The sequence below is a fragment of the Cydia splendana genome, chromosome 13 (genome assembly GCF_910591565.1).
Source record: "Cydia splendana chromosome 13, ilCydSple1.2, whole genome shotgun sequence".
In the NCBI taxonomy this organism is placed as follows: domain Eukaryota; kingdom Metazoa; phylum Arthropoda; class Insecta; order Lepidoptera; family Tortricidae; genus Cydia; species Cydia splendana.
In genome coordinates, this window is record NC_085972.1 from 11,575,673 (window position 1) to 11,591,443 (window position 15,771).

Consider the following 15,771-nt stretch of genomic DNA (forward strand, 5'->3'; position numbering starts at 1 on the left):
GTCGCTAGATGTCGCTGATTGAATCAGCAAACTCTAGTTTTCTGAGCAACCGAGGTAGAAAATAAAGGGTAGGTAAGAACATCTTACCTTGCAGCGACAAGTGACGCACCGCTGCTCGCCGTGCGAGTGTATGTTGGGGTGCACCTCCCTGCCGTTGGCCAGCGGTCCGTAGGGGAACTTGCATCCTCCCTCAGCCAGGATTTCTTCCGCAGTCTTCGGTACACCTGCTTGATCTTTGATGAGCGATTCGTCTTCAGGTTTTTTCTGGAAACAGTAGAAAAAAAAAACATTTTACTTAGGTCAAATTTTTACTACAGAAGATTCTGCAAGACGTAGAAATCATTAAACGAAGTAACTAATTACAAATTTCCCTAATAAGTAGCTATAAGAGAGGATATTTTATCAGTTCGGACCGTCTGTCTCTTCATTCCGTATCTCAACCATCCTCTCGGTAGTCAACGAAAATGCTCAATAATACCTATAATAACTTTGTTTAAAGAGATCAGGGTCGGAGCCGAAAATAATACCTCATGCACTTCAGCCTTGCTGTATTTATTCTGGTATACGATTTTTCTTACAGTTCATGCGTACAGTCACCAGCAAATGTATCGAAGCGGATAAAATGTTGTATTCAGATATTTGTCTTTACAAAATATCTGAACTAAGCCTTTATTATCTAGACATTAAAGTACATTTACAAATAATTTCGCTGTACCTACTGTACCTACGCGGCTACCTGTCTGTAAAGAATGTATATTGAAAACGGTTAAACAAAACCTATATCTTTGGGTTAATGGTGGGTGAAATACACCCACCAATGCGGCGTTTCCATTTTAACTCTACCACATTTATAGTGTAGTAGGTAAGGTAGGTACGTATAACCTCAGAATACTCGTAACTTATCAAGTCAGTTACACCTACAGTTACTCGACTTGGGTCCAACTGAAAAGACGTGTGTGTGTCTTTTAAAGTAAAAACTGTATTGGTTTAAATAGTACTAGTAAGTTGCTGAACTGACCTCAGGACACACCCGGCAGCAAGCCTTCTTGTCCGGCCTGTACGCCTCCTTGTCCGAGCAATTGAGCGGCGGGCACCGCACGCGCGGGCACTTCACCTGCCGCGTCGGGAACTCGCACGTGCACACCGCGCACGTGTCGTAGCCGCCCGGCACCAGGTACGGGTGCCACGAGGAGCCGGGCGCGTGGTACTGCCCGGCTAAATGGCAGCCGTGAGACTCGTTCCATACTGCTGTGGTTGAATCTGAAAAAGCAATCATTCTATTCTTAATCCTTAGGGTACATTTTACTCGAGGACATCCCACAGCTTAGCATACATTTAAGAGATATTCAAGATTTTCTTCTCAAAAATACTGGACTATAAGGGAGGGTATAAATGGTTGGACCAGTAAGTGGTATATTCAGAATTAAAGTTTCTCAAGAATACCTACAAGTAAAGGGTAAGATTAATGTGTTTCTCCGTGGTGAAGTTTAGCTTTCCTGGGCAAGTGTAGAGGAAAAACGCCTACGGATAAATTTATCGACTGTTAGCTTCCATCGGAAAGAGCGACGCATTTATCCCATGAGTTTTTATTCGTGAGATAAATAAGTACATTTGTCATAGATCGCAAAAAGTTCCGTTGTTTTTAGAGCCTGCTAATGGCGCAGATAAAAAAGCAAACTCACTGGTGCAAATAGGGCAGCATTGTCCCGGAGGCTGGATAGTTGGCACGGCGCAGTTGACGGGTGGACACCTGACGGGATCGCAGCGAAGGACGCCATGCTCGCAACCGCACATGTTGCATGACTAGAAAAGAGAAAGAAGTTTGTAAATATTGTTGTCTTGGTGACATGGTAAGGATTTATTTAAATCTCATAAGAGAGATAATATACCGGCGTATTGAATTCAAACTGTTATAAGTTATAAATATATAAGCCCCATGATGATTGATATATTATGACCATCATTAATTGCGGTGTCCAATTGTCCATGATAAAAGACTAAAACTATTTAGAATTTGCAACTTTCATGAAATACGTAAACTAGCCATAGAATTTTCCTTTTTACACCCCGAAGGGTTATCAAAAAATGTTTAGATAAAAACAAATTTTAAACATTTAAACTCAGTAGCTACTTTTTAGTTCACATAACCTTTTAGAATGTAATAAAACGGGCAATTTCACGGAACCCAAAATACCTCAGCTGACATCCATTGGGCACCGTCTTCGTAAAATCTTCCATTGTAGTAGCACGAGGCAGTGTTAGGCAACGAGTTGTCTGGCGGGAGCGAGTTCGTCTGCTCAGGGGGGTAGTTGACACTCAGCGCGTTGTCCGTCGGCCACGACAGCGATGGCAGGCACGACTCGGGCACGCTTATCTGGAATACGTAAATATAAACTGAGAAAAATGTTGTAAATAGGGAGTATTACTGCAATGTTCTGCCGCCAGAGTGCAGCACTAATTTGTTTAGTAAACCATAGAGTAACTTTTACATACTAGGCCTTAAACAATTTTTTTACAAGGTTTCACTATGACATTGATGCACCAAGGCGGTTTGTTTACAGGTGGCCTATTAATATAGACTTGTAGGTAGGTACTTACTCCTTCTTTGTCTTAGCGAAACTTAGAACAATTGTGTCATATAGAAGCAAAGTCAGCAACATCCAACAGGTAAAAAGTCGATGTTGCTGATTTTGCTTCTATATGACACTTGAACTGATAAGTTTAGACTAAGTAGATATATAACGTATAGAAGTCTTACCTTATAATTGTTATCATCTACGTAAGCAGCATGAAAAAAATACGAGTGTTAATAACGTGATCCGAAAGCATGAATGAATAGTATAATAAAGTTAGTGGGTGGATTTCAAAATCCTGCGAAAACTTATGGTTCGGTCTTTTAAAAAAAAACTAGTAGGTTGTGCGAGTTGCAACTTTTTTATATGTTTTTAAGAACTATTATCTTCATGTTCCTTCAATTACCATCTCCAATAACTTAATAGTTTTTTTTATATAAAATGTTTTATGTGTCTAAAATCATCACCGTCTACCGGAAAAATCTGAACCTTATTGTTTGCAGTGAAAATTCTAGCATACCTATCGTACGATTGCGATTTTTCTTTTACTTATATCTTTTCCATGTTGTTGTTTAACACATGGGAAAATATGCAATAATTCCTTCACCGAGAAAGTACATTTAAAAATATTTAAAATTTTGTCACGAATATTCGTCAACACCGTCATGGTAATGTCAATGTGAGCTTATCTCCGTGTATGAACAACGAAATACCGCTAAAGGTCCTTGCCCTATTTTTCACTTTAATATAGAATGCCAAAAATGATTTCACTATAAAGTCACATCATTGAATCGTGAGAAATATTACGAACAAATTTGTAAAACGTAGTTTGTCACAACAGAGCATCATCACCGTTATGCTTTGGTTTAAAAAAGTTACAAATGATATATTAGAAATAATTATTGAAATGAATGGCAAACTACATGAAGTTTATTGTGTAGCATAGACATTAACTACTATTATTCGTATTCTAGAAATAAAAACAAGAAACTCTCAAATCGTCAACACCATACCCATCATCACCGGGAAAAAATGACGACCGGTGATGATTTCATGTGTATGGTGATGACGGTTCTCAGAAACTTTTCTAGTTATTTTGCTATAATTCAGTATGAAATTAAGCTGTATGTTTGAAAAACGTTCTCTAACACTATATAATGTCTTCTAACACTATATAATGTCTACCTTATAAATGTAGAACAAATGTAGAAGAAGATATGACTATTTTTTTCACACTAGAGGATGGTTAGTTTTAAATAACATTTTGACTGAAGTAGGCAAAATTTAGGTCACTTAGAACTTAGAACATACAAATGTTTATTTTTTATTATCTAATAATGTAAATCGTGCAACTTAGAGTCTGTAATTGCATGTTAGTCGTGTTAAAACAAAGTATTTAAACAAGCAACATACATTAAGTTTTAAGCAACCATAGGCTACGGTACTGGCTCACTATCGTAATGGCCTTATGTTTTTGATAATGTTATATTAATTGATGTATATAATTACAGCAATTAATAATTATACCATTGGGTAGTCACCGGACCCAATACCTAACATTTTGTAACTTATGACATGCATTACAAGTAGGGGTCTTGCAACTTATAAAACACTGATTATATATTAATGTTTAGCTATTAAACAATATATATATGGATTTAAATCATTATAGCTATTTTTAAAGTTAATTTATAAAACAACAAAAATACAAACTTATGCAATGAATCAAATTATCAAAAAAAAAGTAATATATCATAAAAATTAAGCTCACTGGTAAGCCAGCAATTTTATAATATGATATAAATACCAAGTTATGCAGTAGATAAAAGAAGATGCGGGTATAAACTGATAATAAGAGTACAATATTGTTAATATGATTTAACATTGAAAAAACCCAAAAAAATAAATGAATACATAAATTGCCTATTTCGGAATATAAATTATTTAAAATTATACAATAAAAATACTTGTTATATATTTATTTATATGAATAAAATGTATTTTTTATAATTTTCTAAAAATAATTTATGTAGCTAGTCTTATGTTCAAAAACATGTTATTTGTAATGTTTATTAAAGTTCTAAAGCCTTACAATTAAAAAAAGTATTTGTTTTTTTAATACGTTTTTAATACATATATAAATTAGTTCCCAAATCGTCATTACCGTACATGCAGTGTCATTACCGTCTATAAAAGAGTCATTACCATACCATGATTGTCATCACCATCTTGCGTTTTTATTTTCCGAAAGCGATAACTTCAAATATAAGCCACAAATGATTGTATAAATACCATAAATATCCTCAATATACAGCCCCCTATTACTTTACCCAGCTAGAATCGTGTTAAATTAAACATTAAAAAAAAATATTTTTTTGTATGGTGAAATTTTTGGTGATGAAATCCACCCTAGTACTAAAGCTAAGATAGAAAAATAATTGATCACCTCGCGACCAAAAATATTGGAAACAGAAAACATGATTTCGTCCTTTAATGAGTAATTTATAGAGTCCATCTGCACTAAGTTTGCGTCGACTTAACGGTGACAAATATATAAGTTTAGCCACGCTATGCTATGCACTTAGCTTTGACGGACTTAGGGTCGGTTGCACCAAACTGTTCGTATCGTTAAAGAGTTCGCAATATTTTTATGTATGGAAAGTTTCATAGTAAAGCGCCGGGGGGCGCCGGCTGACGTTGATCAGTCTGTCAAATGTGGTTGGTGCAACTGACCCTTAATCACTTGTTTCATTAAATAGATATTTTATGCTATGCGTGTTTGTGGTGGGCAAAACTTAAATACTTTTAGCGTAAAATATTGGGTAGGTACCTGTGGTAATCGCGTGCGCAATAGAGCAGTGTCGTTATCCGGCGCCCTCAGGTCCAGATAGGCAGCTCCAGCGTACAAGGCTGCCAGCTCGGCAGGGTGGGGCTCCAGCACGCAGCCTTCCATGCCGGCCAGCATTCGCGAGTTGGCGCCCGACGCCGCGTGGGTCTCGAGGAATGCCGACCACACGCCTGGGTTGCTGGTTACTACCACCTTAACGAAGAGAGCAAGAGGTTAACAAACGTAAAAGAATATATAACAAGACAGAGGAATTTACAAAGCATCTAGCTACCGTTTTAATCTACAAATTACTATCATAAGTTGATATAAAATTAAATGTAGTTACATACCTAGCTAGATTATTTAGAACCTGCGAAGAAATTAGTAGCAATTCATTGCCTGATATGTTAAGTACATACATGAAGCAGCTTCACGTTTCTGCCTGATAATCGAACTAAGATACCTAAATAGGACAGACTTCTTGAAATCTTTCGACAAACTTGCTTAACACCTGCCTGCGTCTGATTTGATTGAGGTTAAAAGATTGCAGTAAATTCAGTAATAGTTACCTCATAATGAATTCCACAAAGAGAATCAACTGACAGCCAGGCAAGACCAGCGATGGGGGTAGCGGAGACGGGTGCGCGGGCGTCGGTTCGGCGGAGCAGTGCGGGGCCCTCGCCTGCAGCGTCCGGCAGCGGCCGGGACGTCAGGCGGCCGCGGAGGATAGGGGGACCTAGAACATTATTAATTCAGGCTATAGGACGTAACTATACTTAAAGGCCTATTACACCATGACCGTGCTTTTTGATTTACATTTCGGAAATTGCATTTTTATTATTACTTAATATTAACATAGCAGTTCGCTATATATATAAAGATATAAATCTTTTTGTTCAGAGGTTAGAGAACGGTAGAAAGTTTTGACGCGTAGTTACTTACTTTTACTTTTGTTGCTGACTGTACGGACATTCAATATTCTTGAAATATATTGCGCTTAACTTTGACTTTTTTGCAACTTACGCCTCTAAATCAGGTACACAAAATCGTCGTCACAAAGATGTAACAACAGAATTCAAGAATTCTTGGAAACTACCTACTTAACAAGATAAGGGCTATAAGTAGGCTGCCCTTCAACTGTAGTAGTGTCTACAATTATAAGTTGCGGTAGCCATTTCCCTTTCCCTTGAGTGGTTTCTTAGAAGCTGCCGTTACAGTGTGAAAATGTATACTATGTATACTCATGGAAATACATAATCTGAAAATGTATACTATGTATACATTTTCAGATTATGTATTTCTTTATGATAAAGTACCTATGACCTGATTATGTATTTCTTTATGATAAAGTACCTATGAGTCATTTTCTTCCTTGGTAAAACACTTTAGCCACAGTTGTCCATGTCCATCCTTGATTCCATTTTATTCCTTAATCTATTTATTTAGTTTCCTATCTCTACACTGCACTGGCTGGTTGAACCTTTGGCAAAACTTTTATACTGTCCTCGCCAAGTCGCCACTTGTTGGATACAATGAAGTATAATAAATCTGTATTTCATAAATAACTTACCAGCGTCAGCTCCTATATGGACAGCCAACTGATCCTCGTACAATGGTGGAAAAATGCGAGCACTGGGTCGAGCCAGAACTCCCATTCTTGTGTCCAGAATTTCAACTTGAGAATGACGTTTTCCTTGCTCTTCGACTAGAGTAATCTTTGGATCAGTGATTCCCAAATTTTCGACCTGAAAATAAATTATTGAATCGATAAATCCTTATGTATGGTTACATTTAAAAAAATGATGATGCATCAATACATAAGATATTAGACGTACCTGTATGTCATACACAAGCGATCCCTCCTTATCAATGTACAGCACAGCCATGCCTTCAGGAGCAAGTGAGGCAGGTGCTCTTTCTGCTAGCAGTGGGGAATGGAACACCTCGCAGGCAGCCCTTTGCCTGACGCTTCCTGAAATTCGGCGCTCAGGGGCTCCTTCCGCTTCCACAGTCAGAAGTAGACGGCCCCGAGAAAGTGAGCGTAGTTCTGCTGCTGATACCGGGGTAGACACTTCAAGGATGTTTATCTCATAGCTTGGTTTAGACACAGGTTGGATCTGTCGATGAAAGATATACACATCAATTTCTAAAAATTACTCAGAAATCTAAATAATTAGTTAAAATTATGACAATTTTTACCTCGTCTATAATCGTTTGATTTTTATCCGGCAGTGTGAGCATCACTCTGACGGCATGATCTTTGCCGGTGGGTGGGAAGACTCCATTGTAAATTAGAGCTAGGTGTAAGCTGGGCGCCGCTCCAGCGGCCCCAGTCACCACTGCAGTTCCGCCCCACCACCCTGGTTCTTGGCCAGGCATGCGGATGTCGTCACAGGCTCCTTTTTCGAAAACTGAAGGTGGCTGTTCGGGCTCGAGGAGTGACGTGAACATTTCGGTGGATAATGCCGGGTACCTGGTCAATAAAATAAAAGTATTTTTTGTTGAAAGTGTAAGAATAGGTATTACTGAGAGTTACAACATATTTAAGCTTATGATTAGATACAATAGATACTACTGAGTACAATATACCTACTGTAAAGTCATGATGACCAAACCCGTAATTAGAAGTAACGAATCAAGCATTGCTATTACAGCCTACGTCTTAGTCACTTTATTGCTTATAGGTAACTCTAATAATAATAAGGTATTTTATGGAGAAGTATTACACAAATCAAAATAAGAAATAAGTATAGTAACAAATTTACAAAAAACGATCATTATTTTAAATTTACATTTATAAATAGCGTGGTAACAGGTTTATCTTAAAAGTGAACACCATAAACTAAAAACTTTTAACAATACGGAAAGGAGCTTCCTAACCTAATAGCGGTGGGAAAACTAGAGCATCAAGTCTAGTAAACAAACGTGACGTAACCGGCGACGCGTATATTTGAGAAGATGAATGCGTGTTTTAACTTTTAACACTGTCGTCTGGGCGTCTTGTTGCGCGAGTATTTATTTATATGCCACTACTACGACAATATATGCGTACCTAAATAAAGATCATTAACACAAGTATTCCAATGCTTACGTTTTTCCTATGATTTCTAAACTTTAGTTCACAGTACACGTTCGAAATTAAAATTCTTGTCACAACGATATGGCGAATTAATGTCAGTAATTTGAATGTAAGTCTTGGAAATTAGGAAGCCGCTCGGATACGTACTTGCAAGAAATGTAGGCATGGGAACTGCTTTACTTGGTATTTTTCCTATCTTGATACCAGTAAAGGCGGTACTTTCCGCAATTCATCACACGGTTAGTTAATTTACAATACACAACGTGCTATGAGGCTGTCGGCTCGCAATTCTCAGAATGATTGCTTCAAGGGCACTCTATCATGGAGATCTATTTTAGCGAAGCTTTGATCCCAGTGTGTAAAAATGTAACATGTTACCTACTACTTATTCTATCCGTAAATCTAGTTGAGTGAAAATAATCTTTATTATGACTTCATTATGACTTTATGTATTATATACCTATTATGTATCCATCCGCAAATATGTATTCGAAACTCTATTGTTGATATTTTAAGCAAAATTTTCTAATAACCTATTAATGCGGCCGCTCAAGGTACTGTCCATAGTGCTGTTTTTTTCATCACCCCATATCAAAGCCACGTATAAGGACCCCTCGCGGAGCAACCGCTTGTACTCGCGAGGCACCCGGCGCCAAACGCCGCACAACTGTAAAGAACAGATTAGCGGTAAGAATGAATATTCAGAAACGCAACGGAACTACCAACGGATTCGAAGCACATTTATGTACGTACCTTCTCAGTTTTTTCTTCATATGTCGCGTGGACTCCTTTTGCCTTCTTCAAAGGATGCTCAAGCAATAATCTCTCCCCTCTGTCTAAAAAGGACAGAGCCCTTGGGGGTGTCATCGAAGGCCCCACGATCACCGACCAATACAGGTGGCGTCGTCGGAAAGTGAACCGAGCTGTGGCCACCCCTGGAGCAACTGGCACTCCGGTCATGTCATCGCGGCGGATGCATAGCGGAGACCGACCCGTCAAAAGCGCAGCAAAATCTGGAAACGAAATTTAAAAGCTACATGACATGGCAGATAACACAGAAAAACTGTACTTTTAGCACTTATAGCTTATCAATGTTATCATTCATAATAATGATCAGAAAAGTATTCTTACGTTTCATACTTAGTTCGTCTTCCTCAGGACCCATAACAACCATCGGGCTATCCTCAGGTGCTGAAACAATAAAGGAAAAATATTTAAACGGTCTGCTCAGTAATAATGCCGAAACGAAATAAACGGGTAATTTGTACCGAAGGTGATATCAGACAAATGTATAATTATTGCTCTGCTTTCGTTTCAATGCTTTGATATCTTACATATTAAGGCTACTATTACCCACTCAGACATGTTCTGCAATACAACATTGTGAATGCCTATTAAGCGCTTTCACCATTCCGTCACCATGCCGTTCCAGCAGACATAAAGTTTAACTAATAATCGCACTGGTTATATTACTATATCTATGCTAGCTATTTGCCAGGCCGTGGTAATGTTAATGTATAATTTTGTAAGATAAGAGGAAGTAATGGTAGCAATAAAGTTATTTGCAAGTCGGTTGCGTGGGCATTATTATTCGCCAATGAAGACCCTGCAGCCGTTCGCAAGACCCTGTCGACCTCTCCATTCGGGTTGATTGGATCAAATGTTATTCAATCGTAGCAGGCCGTCTAGACGGCGACAGCAGAATTTGTGTTTTGCATAGCTTTCTTGTTGGGTCTTGCACTGGACGGAAATAGAGAGAGCACTGACATTTCGCGCGACAGTTTGATGGCACCCGATTTGTCGATATGCACTGGTTCTTGCAATGTAAACTACCATATTTTAGCTTTCCTTGAACTATCGTTGAGATCATTTTACGCAACAGCAAGTAGTCATGAATTTACATATATACCATAAGGTCAATTCATTTAATTTAATGCAGCCATCTACAAAGTTACGTTATCAAACAAAAACATTTTGAAAGGTTTGAAAACCTACAGACGCCATCAGAGCGATACCTAAAGTTCTGTCAAATATCTGAGTAGGACTATAAAACTTTAAAATAATATGTTTAATATGATAATTGCATTGCACATAGGTATGTAGGTATTTCGTAAGGTCGTACATATTATTATAATAGGTACAGTAGAGTCCGGTTATAACGACGCCCAAGGGATCGCTGATATTACGTCGTACTAACCGGACGTCGTACTAAACGATCTTCAATAAAAAAAATGTAATCATAAAAATTACATCATTTTGTATTTCTTACAAACTTATGCGACAATCAAAGAAAAAAAAACATTTCAATTAAATTAAAATATATAAATATTTACGTCAGTTGTTTAAACAGCAGTGTGTTGTTTTATGACACAGTTCCTATGGCCACCTCCTGTGTTCATCATCAGGTCAGCTCGAAGGTACCAAAATATTGCATTGTCTGTCACCCAACTTACATAATTATGTAGGTATGTGAAGTTTAAGCTCAATTGAATAGTGGGAATTGGGTTTTATTTAGTTTGCAATAAACGGTTGTACTTTTATAGTAGCTCATACTAAAACCCAACAAGTGCCTATACTTACGTCGCTATAAGCGGTTGATCGCTACTAATCGGACTCTACTGTAGTTATAAAATGAATTAAAATCTGTTCAACACAAAACTTACACATGCACAGTAAACATTCATACTAGTGAAATATGACGACGGGACCTGTTTATTCATTCAGTTATGCCCGAAGACAGATCGTAATCCATAATAATTCATTATAGGCCGGAGACGGACCGAATTTATTGGCACACGGCGCCACGGCGGCGATGTGCAGCGTCGAAGCTCTAGGATACATATTTGCAAGTGCACTAAGACCAGAGCCCAAGTCAACAAGCATATTTTGCACAAATCGGCCAATGATTTGCATGTATTACAATATGACAAAGTATCTCGAATATCCATACATATTTCTAGCGCCTAAAGGGGCCAACTGATTAACAGGCCGCCGGACGGTATCGGCCTGTCAGTTGTTCGGAACTGTCAAAATTTTGTTCTAACTGACAGGCCGATACCGTCCGGCGGACTGTTAATCAGTAGGCCCCTTAAGAATCCAGATGCCGAAACATTATGATATTTAGACAGGACCCATAACGAATTCAGGTTCTAGCAAAACTACTAACGCTACTTAATTTAAGTACTAATTCTCTTTGGTACTATTGGTATCTGTGTTTTGTTAATCGAGCTAAAGGGCCAGATACAGAGCAGCGGAGGCTGCAGGCGCGTACGGCGCCGCAGCACCTTTGACTTGGCGGGGCTCGACGCTCGGGCGCCTGTGTGTGTGGTGTAATGAATATTTATGCGCGCACAAATACTTCGGCCTCTCGGCGCCTTACGACCAAACTCATTAATGTCATTTAGCGAAAATTTAAACTTTTCATCAGCTACGACGTGATGTGACTGAGCTGTGACAGTTTGATTCGTATTACATACACATACTTCTTCGGGTATATTCGGCGCCGCGTTAGCTCATAGTGCCAAGCGCATCTTTCATTATAGGTACCTACTCGCTGTGCGGTGTGATGCGTATGACGGTCAAACATGACAACCCTAACAAAGCAGAAAGAAATCGTTACTTCATATGCGAGAAAAATGACCATGATTCATATGACCTTCACCCGTCAAACATTGGTTTTGGTAAACAGTGGAAAATAGTACTTACGACACATTATAATCTTTTTTGTTACTTAGAGCAGCCGTTGCGACTTTTCCAATCGAATGATGTAACCTGGCGCCAGCCTAGCGACGCCGGCGCCGTTCAAAGCCGCGCATACAAAGCGACGATCAATAATTCATGGTAGAAAAATGGTGTCAAAAGAACCCTCAGTTTAAATGACAGCCTACTTATCAAAAGTCATTTAAATTAAAATGAGTTGATTTCATAATTTTAGGCAACTCGCCATCTATCTACAAAATATATTTAATATTGTAGAAAACGGTTTTTTAATTTAACTAAACTTTTTTAGCAGTGCATTATTTGTGTTTAGGTAATCTACGTGATAATCTATATCCAAAAAACCGTGACGATTTTCTTACTGTGATTTGCTAATGGAATAATTTTACTTAACCCACGATGCTATTTTTTAGGAACTTATTTTTATATAAAACGAATATTCGTCCAGTCATTATTTAATACGTGTAGATCAACGCTCATATGTATTGGCAAGTCAACTTCATAAATGGCAATCAAATATTGATTGCACAACCAAGCGGAGCTAATAAATACGACTTTAAATTCAAATTGCTCGTTGCGTTCTTCCTTAAGACTTTATTTTTTATTTTTACAAGTGTAAAGAAGATTAAGTGCACTAAGGTGTTTACGAATTCAAGTTTTTTTTTGTAGTTTACCCTTAAATATTATGGGGTCATCCGTAAGTATTCGGTCCGATTACATACAAAAAATATTAGTATTAGTGCTTACTTACTTAAATTACCTTATTTCGCCGATCACAGTCAATTAGAGATTCGGAATCAGTATTTGGGTCAAACAGATCACTGTGTTATGTCTTTCCTGTAGACATACACGAGAGTTAAGGGCTATAAAGGCTAATTTTCTTATTTAACCCTTATCCACATGAAAAGGTCCTCCTTTTATTTAGAGAACTATGATAAAATCATTGCTTACATGCCCACAAGCTGTTAACTATTGCCCACAGGAGAGAAAAATGTACTGTTCGCGCGAACACACTAGTTTTCTCTCCTGTGGGCAATAGTTAACAGCTTGTGGGCATGTAAGTAATGATTTTATCATAGTTCTTTAAATAAAAGGAGGACCTTTTCACGTGGATAAGGGTTAAATAAGAAAATTAGCCTTTATAGCCCTTAACTCTCGTGTATGTCTACAGGAAAGACATAACACAGTGATCTGTTTGACCCATTTAGCCCACAACTCAAAAATTAAGACACGCATAGCGTTAAACCATTTTCTACCACTTACGCTTGTTCTTACTCATCATTAAATTTGCTCACGTACTATCAATAACGAGGATGCGTGTGTGGCCTTGGCCTTCAGGTCTGGGAAGCTGGCGACAGCTTTCTTTAATATGCTTAACCTGCTTATAACGTTTAATCGAGCATCTATACTCAGACATACGCATTACTCACTTATGGTACCTACTAAAATACCGTATTGATTCATGCGAACTGTTGATTTGATAGACTTAAGTAGGTTTCGTTTAGATTTAGACAAATACTTTGAATAAAATCTCTGGTGCATTATGTAAAAATCATCCTGTCTTTGTTTGGGATTTCAATTTCTTAACAATCGCTAAATACTTTCTGTGTCAATATGTCTTTAACCCTAATTGAAAACACGATGACGTACTAAATACTCGTAATTTGGAGAACAGGAAAAAACTTGTAAAAACCTATTCAAGCGTCTGGTTGACGTAACTGGTGACCGAAGAGCTGGCGGCTACCTCGCACAACGTATCAGCATTGCGATACAGCGAGGAAATGCCGCCAGCATCCTTGGTACAATGCCTCAAGGGCCTATTTTAGATTTAAGCTAGTTATTAATTTAGTTTAGTAGTACCATTGTATATATATTGTATTTGAAAGGTATTAAATATGTAGTAAGTAAAAAAAAAAAGTAAAAAAAAAAAGACTAATAACATTCACAATAGACTGGAATTACAGATAAATGACCCATTTAGCCATCTTTCGATTTAAAGTTAGATTTATTGTATATTAGGTAAAGTAAAGTAACAATACTAAAAGCATAGGTTTCCTAATTAGTGCCTCTACGATCTAAAAGTACTAAAGCTAAGATATTTTAGTACTTATGTAGTTTCCTTATTGTGCGACTAATAAGTACATAAGTGCCCGTTGTTACCCGACTGTGCAAGACAAAAGAGAGTAATGTGTTTTGTAAATCTACAAGCTCTTTATTTGGTAGTACCTCCTGCTATATTTTATTAAAACACCCACATTCGATCTAGGAACTACGGAGTAACTAAGACGTAAGTAAGTGTACTGGTATGTATACAGCAGTGTTCTAAACTTAAATGTAAAGGAAGTGTACATTCAGTTTTAAAGTTTTGTATTGAAAGGTTCATTCGGAACCATTATTTCTATATTAAGATAGACATTAAATGCCAGATTTGTACTCCCACTTCGTTTTTGTATCCTGTATCCTTTTCGAAAAAACTATTGATCTTAAAAAGGACGATGCAATTATTTGAAGTTTATAAAAACAATGGTTGTCCGATAGGAGTCGCTAAGTACCTACACATATTTCCCAAACTGATTCAGGCATGCCCAAAGGTAAATATATTACGATTAATTAAACTGCACATTTACTTTTTAAGGTGTGTCTTACTGCAAACAGTGCGAACGTTAAAATGTGAATTTTGTTTTCTTGCGACTGTTTTAATATTATTTATCGCCCCCGTCTATTAAAAACATGACACAGAAAACTATCTATAAATTGTGGGATGCACAACTGTTTATATAGTGGGTATTTTATAATGTAGCTGTATGTTTGGCCATGTGATATAATGCCATAAGATCAGGAGATGTCTAGGTTTAAATATAGGAGTCTAATCTGGCAGACCACGTCAGTACCTACAAGTGGATTTTTCTTTAATGCCATGCCCCTTGACGTCAGTCAATGATATATTTGTTGTGTACCTACATACTATGTACTTTGGTGAATACGTTTGTAAATAATATGATAGATAGACGAATGAATGTTGTGTGTAAAAATGTTATTATGGCATCTATATAGTTACCACGCAAAGCGTAGGTGTTTCTTTTCCTTTAACTTTATGTTTGTATAAAATATCTTAATAATAAGCAGGTCGATTTGGTTTTAAATAGGGATTTGATTAGGCGTGGGAAAACTGTATATTCGTGTAGGGTTATAATTCGAGTTCTAAATTACAGGTCATGACATGGCGAGATTGGCGAGGATATGACCACTTATTGCAATTAATTGTATCGAATGCTTCAGCCATAGGTATATAGTTCGGTTAAAAAGATCTATGTCTGATTTTGTATGTATTATTACTGAGATGTCATAGTTATGGATCAAAACTTATTACTATGAGTTACGGGGGATTTTAGTGCCTGATTTTCTTAATTTAGGGTAATTTAGGGTAGGGTAAGTAGGCACCTTTAAACCTGTAGAAGGTTTTTAAAAGTTGTATGGATAAAATACTAAGAAAAATGTATCTAAATCGTTAACACCTTTGTAATGTCCACAGAAAGGACGCCAGCATTCGCGGACGTTTATAAGCCATAGAACAC

General features: G+C 37.5%; 1 protein-coding gene and 1 long non-coding RNA gene across 2 annotated transcripts in view; one reads left to right on the forward strand and one right to left on the reverse strand.

Annotated features, from left to right (window-relative positions):
• The window catches only part of LOC134796061 (uncharacterized), a 540,671-nt gene that overhangs the window by 476,731 nt on the left and 48,169 nt on the right, over positions 1–15,771 (forward strand). The gene's annotated exons all lie outside the window — the stretch shown is intronic.
• The window catches only part of LOC134796020 (dorsal-ventral patterning protein Sog), a 113,847-nt gene that overhangs the window by 2,576 nt on the left and 95,500 nt on the right, over positions 1–15,771 (reverse strand). Inside the window, exons 4-15 of the mRNA XM_063767931.1 lie at positions 9,611–9,670; positions 9,233–9,492; positions 9,013–9,146; positions 7,600–7,873; positions 7,236–7,517; positions 6,971–7,145; positions 5,970–6,136; positions 5,404–5,613; positions 2,195–2,374; positions 1,683–1,803; positions 1,019–1,260; positions 88–264 (exon numbers count right to left, since the gene is read on the reverse strand). Of these exons, the coding sequence (XP_063624001.1) occupies positions 88–264; positions 1,019–1,260; positions 1,683–1,803; positions 2,195–2,374; positions 5,404–5,613; positions 5,970–6,136; positions 6,971–7,145; positions 7,236–7,517; positions 7,600–7,873; positions 9,013–9,146; positions 9,233–9,492; positions 9,611–9,670 (2,282 nt within the window). The remainder of the gene's footprint in view (positions 1–87; positions 265–1,018; positions 1,261–1,682; positions 1,804–2,194; positions 2,375–5,403; positions 5,614–5,969; positions 6,137–6,970; positions 7,146–7,235; positions 7,518–7,599; positions 7,874–9,012; positions 9,147–9,232; positions 9,493–9,610; positions 9,671–15,771) is intronic.